We start from the raw sequence: 12,696 nt of genomic DNA, 5'->3' as shown, positions 1-12,696 counted from the left end.
GCGATCTCACCTAATGTAAAGTGACGATGAAGTATAAGACGGAAGCGTGCTTACTTCGAAGAGATGCAAGTTTATTCTATCCAAATCTCTGACCACTAGCCTCAGAAAACTGCAAAGAGGTCTTTGAATTTGAGTTAAAAATATAATTATCGTCTTAAATATAACAAGGAGGTTCTAACCTCCTCCATATTGAAACCAGTTTACAAAAGTACCAAAGTTTTCTACCAAAATAGTAGGAAGTCCTTTTACACGTCTCCCAAAAATGACAAGGGTGGCGGGAAGAATTTACCGGGAACGCTCAACGCTTGCTAAAGAGGGCGTTTCACTTCAGTCGACGCTCGGCCTTCAAACGAGTTGGTCGTACTTCTTCCAGGAAGCTCTGTGACTGTGTGTATAAAAAAAAGACTGAATAAAATGAACTTTTATTAATTAAATAGTCTAATTTTTAAGTGTTGTGATGGACCTCTGTGCCAAAATGTGGGGGGAGAGTAGCAAAAACTGTGAGATGAACTGCCAATGCTCTGGGTAAGTCGTCAATTCAACTTTTTTTATCAATGGCTCGATTTTTTTTTTTCAATTTTGTGTATAAAACTTTTTATAAACCGATGAATGTATGTAACATATCAAAACAAATTGTTCTGTTATTTATATTTATTAAACGGCTATTACATACACTGTAGTGTTTTTCAATAATAGATGTCATTTGACTTGTTTTTTTATATTAAAAGCATTAACTTTTTACATGAAGACTGCCCAGAAATATGTTAAATATCATAATTAAACGTAACAAGTTGGTGTAATACGTAAATTATTAGTTAACTTTGTTACATTATCTATCTACGTGGTCGAGAAAACCGTTACTGATAAGCTTTCGATTGACTTCCTTTCGCAGTTCTACGGAGCTTTTTGATGTTTTGTTCATTCATTGTGTTGCTTCTATATCTTGAACATTTCAAAATCTTTGATGAGACTACCATTACATACCTTTGCCTGGTTTGCCTCTAAAAATTTTAAAAGTAAGAAGTTTTTTATTTTGTCCTCCAGGGGAATGGCTAAGATCAGTGACCATAGAGCCTATTTTTTTTAAATTAAATAATAAAAACTGTGGCGATGTTTTATACGATACGCGGTCTTATTTTAAAAATTTACTTTATTTTGACTGTTTAAAAATACTTTGATGTATTTATAGAGGTAAAAGTTTAAACAAAAGGTTGTTTAGGTAGTAAATAGGCGAAATGTTTTGTCATTGTTTCCACTAATAGAGATAAGATTGAAATCTTACCTTTCATACCATAGAAAGCATCTGTTTATGGTTTAAGACGCAACATGACGCCAATGCAGCTTATGGTGTCCTATGGTAATTCTCGGGATTTATCTGTGAGACCTACATTAGTTGTTGGAAAGACTGTTGAATGAATTGTCTTCATTATGATATTGGTATCTATTATCTATATTGTAACTGCTTCGGTAGTCCATGTGACCTACGTGGCACGAAGTCTTAGGTTCTAGTCTTTTTAATTGAGCTTTTTTTTAATCTTAAGTTACTTAGTTCGTTGGTGGTGTAACCCTCGTGCCTCGGAGAGCACGCTAAGCCGTCGGTCCGGGTCATAATCATCTGATAGCGATTGTTTTACAGTCTAACATTATCGCTCTAGGCCCACCAATCCGCTTTGGGACAGCGTGTTGAGTCTTAACGTCCAAATCGGATATCTAATAAGCTAGGTCTGGCCTTGTACCTGGTAGGCCGTTCAACTAGGCCCCAAGAGACAAAGTTATTTGTTACCATACAACCTGTTTAAAAATCAAATTGATCCATAGATTTTGAAATTAAAAAGTTTTCAATTTCATTTGACGTTTCGATGAAAGCGTAAGCGAAGCTCATTCGATTTTTGAAATACAGAAGTAGAATGTGCAGTATGGTGAAAATATAGAGATGAAATTGTTGTTATTAAAGAGTATGTATACGCGTACTATAAGTACTTGACATAATTACAGTTTTAGGCTCAACCACATAATCATCTGATGGTAAGTGTCCACATTATCAAATTTGCTTGAAATACCTCCAAAAGTGCGAAACGGAAAAGCCAGGCTTCTTTAATTACATAGAAATCTTATTCTATGTGTAATGTGCTCTAAATCTTCTATGCGGCAAGGACGAATAATTTGAATTACAAAAGTTGACTACCTACTCCTTATAGGGATTAAGGTTCTTTAACCAGCTCATTCAACTAAACAACGACATACTTGCTAAAGTTTCATCATTATGATTACCAGCCGATGGACGTCCACTGCTGGACATAGGACTCTTGCATGGACTCAACCACCACGGTCTCGTGCTGCCAGCATCCAGCGACTCCCTGCAATCCACTTGATGTCGTCGGGCCACTTATTGGGGGGATCGACCAACACTGCGCTTTCCGGTGCGGGGTCGCCATTCCAGCAACTTGGGACCCCAACGTTCATCGGCTCATCGAACTATGTAGCCTGCTGCCTGCCCATTGCCACTTCAGCTTCGTGATTCGCTGAGTCTTTGACTTTGGTTCTTCTGCGGATCTCTGATTTCTGATTAGATCACGCATAGAAGCTAAGCATAACTCGCTCCATCGTCGCCCGCTGAGTGACTTTAAGCCTTCTAATGAGGCCCATAGTTAGTATTAAAGCTTAGTGAGTATAAAAAAAAACTTCTCCGAAATGTACAGAAATAGATTTTTTTTTACCAACAACTTTGTATTCTGAATGAAGTATTCATAAAACATTTTTATCTACGGACCTCGCCTATGTTATCGGATATTGCTAATTTATGTTTATATTGCCATCTCGTTCTGTTACACGGTTGAATGTATTCGTTAGAGCGGGATGAGAGATTTGAATTGGTTGGGCTATGTTTATGTTGTTGTCTCGCTTTGGTGTATGCGTTTACATTGTTGTGGGAGTGGGACGGGAGATCATTTGGCGGGAACTCTGGTTCGGGAAGTGATGTCATCTCTGGAATTTGTGCGTTATTTAGAGATGAAGTTAATTTTGTTATAAGTTTTATTACCTCGTTGGCTTAGTGACATGACTGTATATCATGAGGTCTTAGATTCGAATCCTGAGTTGAGTAAAGACAAAGATTTGCGAGATTTATAAAAATAGATTAGTCACACGACTCACAAGTTTCTTTTACCACTTACCACCGAAGTTTAAGCGTTCCGGTACGATTTCTGGACGACGTATCGGAACGCTAAAACTTGTAGTATATATTGATATTACCCCACAAGGTTTTTAAATTAGCGTATGCACTAATAGGTAGAAATTGTACAAAATGGGAAATTCTTCCACCAATACAGATATGCATTGCATTTATGCATCTATGAAGACTCATCACCGAGGGGTGGTGGGTGGTGGTTCGATCCCCGCCCCGTTGGTCTATTGTCGTACCGATTCCTAGCACTGTCTTTGTCGACTAGTTGGAGGGAAATATTGGTCATATTATAAAAAAAATATGGCGATTTAAAATAAACCGATATGGACCATGTTATCAGGTCAAAAGAGCCGATTTAAAATAATTAGTTTGGAAAATATATGTTACATTTGATAATAATTTTATCAATGGTAACCAATACTTTGTTATTTTTACTTGTTTATCTTATGTAGGTATATAAATATACTAGTAGACGCCGCGCGGTTTCACCCGCGTGGTTCCCGTTCCCGTTGGAAGACGGGGATAAAATATAGCCTATAGCCTTCCTCGATAAATGAGCTATCTAACTCTAAAAAGAATTTTTCAAATCGGACCAGTAGTTCCTGAGATTAGCGCGTTCAATCAAACATACAAACAAACAAACTCTTCAGCTTTATAATATTAGTATAGATACGTCAGCTATGTCCGTGACACGTTAATTTTTTTTTTAAATTCTTTCTAAGTTAGCCCTTGACTACAATCTCACCTGGTGGTAACTGATGATGCAATCTAAGCTAGAAACGAGCTAACTTGTTAGGAGGATGAAAATCCACACCCCTTTCGGTTTCTACACGGCATCGTACCGGAACGCTAAATCGCTTGGCGGTACGTCTTTGTCGGTAGGGTGGTAACTAGCCACGGCCGAAGCCTGCCACCAGCCAGACCTGGACCAATTAAGAAAACCTCAATCGGCCCAGCCGGGGATCGAACCCAGGACCTACATCTTGTAAATCCACCGCGAATGGTTAGGTCCTAGGTAAAAAATCATTTTACCTAGGACCTAACCATAAACTTTAGCAGAACAGATTTGAGCACCAATGATATCAGGTAGGTACTCCATAGATATAAAAAATAAAAACACACACCCTTTGCATTAATTATCTGTATTGTAATGGAAAATTTTCATTTTGTACAATTTATATGTGCAGTGCTTACCCTAGTTAATAAGCTTGTGCACACCACTGATAGGTACTCATTTAAAAACGACAAGGAAAAGTAAAAATCATAGACAAGCAAAAAGAAGACGGTTTTAGTATCCTCTGTGGTTTAAAAAAAGTTTCTTACAAAGGACCCCTATGATCTTACACTGATATAAAATTTAAAAAGAATATTAGTGCAAAGGAAAACAGTCACTATTTGTATTGATGTAAGGTGGATAATGGATTAATTTGTTTTTTGTTGCCATGTTTTTGGTCTTTTATTTTCCCTATAAAATGGGAGATCATATATGGTTTGTTGTTGGTTTCTGTAGTACCTACGTATATCACAACATATCTGATAACTAATAGCAGTTGAAGTCAATCAGTTTTATTTAAAACTAGCGGACGCCCGCGACTTCGTCCGCGTGGAATTTAGTTTTTCACAAATCCCTCGGAAACCATGGATTTTTCAGAATAAAAAGTAGCCTATATGTTCTATGCTATAATATATCTCAATACCAAATTTCAGCTGATTCGGTTCAGTAGTCGAGGCGTGAAAGAGTAACAAACATTCATATCATCAAAATCATCAGTTTTCGCAAATCTCGGGAAACCATGGATTTTTCGGGATAAAAAGTAGCCTATGTGTTAATCCAGAGTAAAATCTATTTCCATTCCAAATTCCAGCTAAATCGATTCAGTAGTAGCGGCGTTAAAGAGTAACAAACATCCAAACATCCATACAAACTTTCGCGTTTATAATATGTATAAGTAGGATAGGATATACAATATTTTTGTATATAAAAATATAGAATGTAAGTAAACACAAAATTTTGCAGATAACATAGCTAATAGTAGAAAATCAAAATCAAAAATCATTTATTTCAAGTAGGCTCAGTTTCCAAGCACTTTTGACATGTCAGTTGACTATTTGTAAAGATTCTACCACCGGTTCGGAAGGCAGGTTCTGCTGAAAAGATACCGGCAAGAAACTCAACAGTTGCTCTTTTTAAACAAATCATACAATATTATAATTTAAAATTGATGACAATATTACAATATCTTATAGTTTTACTTCCTGTGTGAAGGTGGAAGCTGATCCAACGGCCTCCAAGCATCTTTATCATTGAGGAACTCATCAATGTTGTAGTAACCTCGACTAAGTGTTTTAAACACATTGCTTAAAGCTACGCATTGGCAGGTCCATCACAGTCTTGGGGATCTTGTTATAGAAAATGTTTCACCTGTTGTGGTCCATTCCATACTCCGTCAACGGAAGGAAGAGTTTTTCCGTGATAATCGCTGATGCGTACCGCCATATGCCGTCCCGTTAAAATACGTTGTGGTACGTTAACGGCGCGTCACGGTGTTCGGCCTCGCCTGACGTCGAGTGTGCATAGACACAGGCGGCAGCGGGTTTCTGCCGCCTTCGTTAATGGACATCCTGTATTCCACCCCATGACACAAGCGGTAGCGTTTTTATGAAAGACTTCATTATTTGCATGTTTGTGATTTTCTGAATACTAGTAAAAGATGGATGGTTTAGTTGTATTTAGTACGTTGTTATGAATGTTTTCGTTATTTAAATGCAAGCGGCTTGTTAATTTACTTCTATAAAATGGCTATTAGACATATGTGTATTGTGTTTGTATGTGTTTGTATTTTTAAAGACTACTAAAGGCTGTGTCACATACTCGAATGTAATAGTTATTCAAATGCATATTTTAAGGGCAAATACTATTTTAAAATTTTAGAAGCAGTTAATAAAATTATTATTATTATTATTAAAAAAGAAGGTCTTATTAAATCAACACAAAAACACAATACAATATACAAGTCATAAAATCAAAGGTATTTACGGAAAAAAACTATTACAGATATAATTTTCCAAAATCATAAGCACATAATTATATAATAGTATTTGTTACGTTTTCTTCTAAATTTCAATTTAAATAATTTAAATATTACTTTTATGCTTGTATGATACCGCCATCTCTTTACAACTTGGACCATAGACAATAAGGAATATCATAATCGTTGCTTACCGGGCGTTACGGTGACCTTTGCCTCACATTATAACTTGTGATTTTTATGACCTCATGGTGTAGTAGGTATAGTCAATGAATGACACGTCTTAACCCTTGACTTCTCCCGTGAATTCAGTTTTTCACTAATCTCGTGGGAGTCATGAATTTTTCCGGGTTAAAAAGTAACCTATATATAAGTTGCAGAAAGTAGCCTGGAAAAACAAACAAAAATTTTATAGTTTGCGGGTTAGTAGTAAAAATTACTAAGCACTTGGAAAACACAGTTATTATAAATTACAGGCAGATACTTCCATTTTATTTATAACTAGCTGACGCCGCGCGGTTTCACCCGCGTGGTTCCCGTTCCCGTAGGGATACGGGGACAATATATAGCCTAAGGCCTTCCTCGATAAATGGGCTATCTAACACTGAAAGAATTTTTCATATCGAACCTGTAGTTCCTGAGATTAGCGTGTTCAAACAAACAAACTCTTCAGCTTTATAATGTTAGTGTAGATGTATTGATGATAATAATAGCCCAGTGGATGTCACCTTTGCCTTCGAATAGGAGGTCGTAGGTTCGAATCCGGGGCATGCACCTACAACTTTTCAGTTGTGTACATTTTAAGAAATGAAATATCACGTGTCTCAAACGGTGAATAAAACTTGCATAGCTGAAAATTTTCTTAATTATCTATTTCTGTGAAGGCTGCCAATCCGCATTGGGCTTCTCATTCTGAGAGGAGACTCGTGCTCAGCAGTGAGTTGTTAATGACGATAATTATCTAACGTTTTTATTCTACAGTATATATTATAGAATAGAAATGTGCTAGGGTACCCTGCGTGTGCGCCGCGATCGATAGCTACCCCCGCAGGTCGACGACCCCACCAGATGCGCCCCTCGCGTAGGGGGCACTCAACTGTTTGGTGCTAGCGTGGGGTGAGCCATAGACTAGATGAAGCCATAGACAACTGTAGCTCGATACAACTGTTACTTTATGGTTTCAATACCTACTGCATCATTATTATCAGTCTACTAGTAGTGGTTCCCGTTCCCGTAGGAATACGGGGATAATATATAGCCTATAGCCTTCCTCGATAAATGGGCTATCTAACACTGAAAGAATTTTTCAAATCGGACCAGTAGTTCCTGAGGTTGGCGCGTTCAAACAAACTCTTTAGCTTTATAATATTAGTATAGATTTGAATTGCCCACCATAGGGCGAGGTTTCTTTATGGTGCATTGACCCACCTCGCTACTTGAGTGCAGGTTTTTGAGCTTTTGATGATAATGTGCTTGGTGCTAGCGTGGGTTAAGCCATACACTAGTTGAAGCCGGGGGCGTGCATTGGGTTTTTAACTAGAGTATGCACTACTTTAGAAATGCACATTGGGAAACATCATGTTTTAATTTACCACTTTAGCAATAGATCGATTAGATAATATTTAAGACCGAATCGATTTTCAACATGAAAATCAACAAAAAACATTTTAAAAGCTATCAAAAATCGACACCATAAATATTCGCTATCTAGAAACAATAAAATTCTCTATGGTGGTTAAAAAAAAAAAATAATCGACTGCCATTTTTATTAGGGTGACATGACACCTGCGGGTTTGCGAATTTTGTTTCAAACTATTTTGGATCTTATTTGCTATTAAATAAGGTTTATTTTCCTTTGATTGATTTGTTGGTTATTATATATTTTTTTATTGTATTTTGAATCGTATTGTGATGGTAATAAAGATTATTGATTTATGTAATCAAGGACTATTGTTGAATTTTATTGGGTGCGTATCGATCCAGTGTGGATTAAACACATGCAATTGTGTTGATGTTTTGTATGTGGGAGGGACGTAGGTTTGATTCCCGTTAAGCCTATTTTAATAAACTTCTCATTTTTTAAATTCATATATACAGGGTGCTCCGGAGTATTTACCATATTTTCAAGGTGTTGATGAGTCCACTTATAGAAGCCGGACTGTACAACTAAAAAATTTTTATTACTAAAAAAATAAAAAAAAATATATATTTTTATGCAAAGATTTTTAATTTATTTATACAGGCTGCTCGGGAGCTCCCATATTAAGAAAATTCTTAATTATGCAGATATCCTCGCGATGTTTTCCTTCACCGATTGAGACACGTGATATTTAATTTCTTAAAATGCACACAACTGAAAAGTTGGAGGTGCATGCTCCGGACCGGACTCGAACCTACGCCCTCTGAAGGCAGAGGTTATATCCACTGGGCTATCACGTTTCGTGATATTAGTATAGACCAAGATTTCTCAAACTTTCAGCTCCACGAACCTGTTAAAATTTCCAAGTGACAACGAACCTCTTACTAACTAACTAACTAACACCGCCCCTCCCCCCCCCCCCCTCCCCCAAAGAAAAAATAAATTTGACTATTTAACAAAATAAGGTTTTTTATTTGGTCTTTGTAATATTACTGTGATGGGTGTGCTTATTTCTTGTCGCAAATGTTAAGAGTCATTTTGGACAATTTTAACCTTAGTTCTGACTTGGTATCAGTTATCAAGCCACCATTACGTAAATCTTGTCGCGAACCCCCTGCCCCTGCCCCTGGCGAATCCCTAGGGGTTCGCGAATCCCACTTTGAGAAACCTTGGTATATACGAAATAAATTCACAACAGTTACATTCCTTTCTATTATCCTGTAACGCGGTCAGATGAAAAGGACAGTGGTAATGAAAGTGAGAGTAAATCTGTTGCCGTCACGGTAGAGTGAGTGAGTTACGTGCGTTACGTATTTACTACGCGCGTTATCTACTGAGTCGTGACGCCACAGCCTGGAATGGGGATGATGACTAGGATTGAATAAATTCATTTTTATGATACATTCGGGTAAATAAGGTTAATGTTAACTAATTTATACAAAAAACGCAAAGAATGTTTGGATATTTGCAAAATAAATATGATTATAAAATTTCAAAATCTATCAAATTTTTTTTATCGTAATTAGATAAAAATTCATACAGTTTTAGCTTCCTTACATTAAATGTGACAGTTTTTAATATGTGAACTATAAACATAAACGCACAAATAACAAAGATATTAGTGATTTTGTTTGAACGCCCATACAAATCTAACGATCATTACATTGCCTATGACGTCATTATTTCTAGCCATTTTGTATGGGGCGTTTTTCAGGGATCCGCGGCAGCGCCGCAAATCTGACTCTTTAAATCCCTGTAGCTCCGAAAGTAATGATCGCAGATACCCTGTTGCTTTTACAAAATTGCTTTACTATTAGCATACTCTTAATTTATATACAATTTAAATAACTGTCATCATCCCTATTCAAACCAGAATTTATGCTGCTGCTGAATGTAAAGATAGATTAAAAAAAAATTAAAGAAAGTTTGTATTTGGACGATCTGGACCCTTTAAATCTGTTATGCTACCTATTAAAGCCACCACAATCCTAATTTTTTGGCTGGTGGGAGACTTCGGCCGTGGCTAGTTACCACCCTATCGGTTCGACGTACCACCGGTGTAGCGTTCCGGTACGATGTCGTGTAGAAACCGAAAGGGGTGTGGATTTTCATCCTTCTCCTAACAAGTTAGCCCGATGTCATCTTAGATAGGTGAGATTGTAGTCAACTTGTAAAGAATTTAAAAAAAACCCTAATTGACCTATGTTCCCATAGAATTTACCCCCCTTGTTACTCGCTAATAATGTAGCTTTCTAATGCGGAAAGAATTTTTAAAATCGGTTAAGTAGTTTTGCGAAAATCTTATTAAATAATTAAGTAATCAAATCTTACCTTTTAGTTGAAGATACGAGTAGTTATGCAGACTCTACTAACCTAATCTATCTATAAAATAACCCCATACCCAAAGTATAGAGTTTGAACATCTCATCCACGTATATAGTCTATGGGATACCATCATAAATTACCACAAAACTATTACACGGCGCTCTTCGGGGTCCGGTTTTGGGTTTTGGTTGTTTTTTAACGGTCCGAGTACAGTCTATCTTGTTTCCTTACCAAATTAAAAAAGAAAGTTTTTCGTTGTTAGAAACAATAAAGTTTTGTGAGATACAGTCCAATACAAAATTCTTTTCATACAGAAAAGATTGTCCTAAATTGTAATTTTCTGTTTATTTTACTTGGGTCATTCATCATTATCAACCCATATTCGGCTCACTGCTGAGCTCGAGTCACCTCTTAGAATGAGAGGAGTAAGGCCAATAGTCCACCTCGCTGGCCCAATGCGGATTGGCAGACTTCACACACGCAGAGAATTGAGAAAATTCTGCAATGCAGGTTTCCTCACGATGTTTTTCCTTCACCGTTTGAGACACGTGATATTTAATTTCTTAGGTCATTAGAAAATTATATACCTAATAACGGACAAGCAAGCCTCGCTTTGAGTCGTGTGCACTTGTTCCCTACCCTACCCCAAACATACCCCTAGGTCTCCACGGCAAAAAGAACAAAAATATGTTAACTCTTGGTCAGAGAATTCTGAGCTAATTTTTAGGGTTCCTTGTTTAATACGGAACCCTAAAAATCAAATGAAAATTACTTTACATGCTAAATTGATCATCAGTGCCAAAAGATCTTCAGTGTCTTATATCTAAGTGTTATAACTAACTAGCGGATGCCGCGCGGTTTCACCCGTGTTGTTCCCGTTCCCGTATGAATACGGGGATAATATATAGCCTATAGCCTTCCTCGATAAATGGGCTATCTAACACTGGAAGAATTTTTAAAATCGCACCAGTAGTTCCTGAGATTAGCGCGATCAAACAAACAAACTCTTCAAATCAAATCAAAATCAAATCATTTATTTGCTAGAATGTGGTACATGTTTTGGTCTTAAAATTATTGAGTCACCTATACATTCAACCGATTACAGTATGCAAAATTTTTACAATTAAAATATTAATTTCAATAATTTATCCTTATAACATAATTATATTTGATGTGAAAATTTACAATAAAAATTTCAACCTAAATTTAACATATATTTATTACAATTTTTATTATCAATTTTTATTATAATAAACCATAAATAAAATTTTGCTATTTACAGAACAAAACTTTAAATGAAAAAGAAAATGAAAAATAAATCGATGATGAAAATTAATAGATTAAATTGCTTATGTCATAATGTAATTATTTCATGAAATTGATAAATTCATTTATATTATAAAAACTCTTGTCGAGCAGCCATTTATTTAATTCTTTCCTAAAAGTTTGGAGAGGCATTGCTTGCAACTTACTGGGTAGCTTATTAAAGGCCGCTATAGCCATATAGTAAGCGTTGTTCTTGAATATAGATAAGGTACATTTTGGCTGACATATTTTATGAGGGTATCTTTGGTTATTTCCGTCTTTATGCTTAAAGTAGTTAGGGTATTTCTTAACAATAATACAAATCTCTCTTACATACATACTAGGTAGCGGTAATATATTCAGCTGTTTAAATAGTGATCTACAACTTACAAGCGGTCCTACACCAAAAATAGCTCGAATGCACTTTTTTTGTGTCCTAAAAACTCTTTCAACGTCAACAGAATTGCCCCAAATAGGAAGCCCATAAGAGAGGACTGAAGATACATAGCCATGATAAGCAGTTATTGCAGCTTCCTTAGACACTGTCATTCTTAATCTCCTTAGTACATAAACGAATTTATTTAATTTACCGCACACAACATTGACATGTTGCTTCCAACTACAGTGCTTGTCATATATAATTCCTAAGAATTTACTCATATCAGTTTCGCTAATATTTATATTATCGTAGTGAACACTTAAAGGAGCCCTTTTTGAATGATAGGAGTGAAATTGCACAATTTTTGTTTTTCCTAAATTAACTTCAGCTTTATAATATTAGTATAGATACGGAGGACATAATCTTCAGTGAGATGACTTAATCTGCGGCTTCCTTTGACCTTCAGATAGTCGAGTTATTGCTTGGAGCGGAAAAACTGCGGTTAAAAAAAAACCAATGTCTATGGGCAAGCAGGTCCGTGGTTGCCCATAGACATTGGTTTTTTTTATAATAAAAGTTAAAATGTGGGGTTCGAAGAGACCTAGTACCAGACGCCATTTTGATAATTTTCACAAATGATGTCACAGTTGGAAATCTATCTTAATCGATAGAATGAAATAAATTGGGATTCAAAGATTAGTGCCTAGCCTAGCTTAGCCTAGGATCGGTTGCCATTTTGAATTTTTACGATGAAATTAAATTGCCTTGAATGATTGCAAAAGGCATGAGCCTTTAGATATAATTTAAATTTAGTATATTTCCTTTTTAATTTTTA

At 36.2% G+C, this 12,696-nt stretch overlaps 1 protein-coding gene across 1 annotated transcript in view; it reads left to right on the top strand.

The window, feature by feature from the left end:
- Window positions 1-319: 319 nt before the first annotated feature.
- Window positions 320-12,696, top strand: part of LOC112047786 (uncharacterized) — a 55,076-nt gene continuing 42,699 nt past the window's right edge. The window contains exon 1 of the mRNA XM_024085026.2: window positions 320-525. Coding sequence (XP_023940794.2) covers window positions 458-525 — 68 coding nt within the window. The 5' untranslated portion in view covers window positions 320-457. The remainder of the gene's footprint in view (window positions 526-12,696) is intronic.

Source organism: Bicyclus anynana, chromosome 27 (assembly GCF_947172395.1).
Source record: "Bicyclus anynana chromosome 27, ilBicAnyn1.1, whole genome shotgun sequence".
Classification (NCBI taxonomy): Eukaryota; Metazoa; Arthropoda; class Insecta; order Lepidoptera; family Nymphalidae; genus Bicyclus; species Bicyclus anynana.
This window is presented reverse-complemented; position numbering and strand designations above follow the sequence as displayed.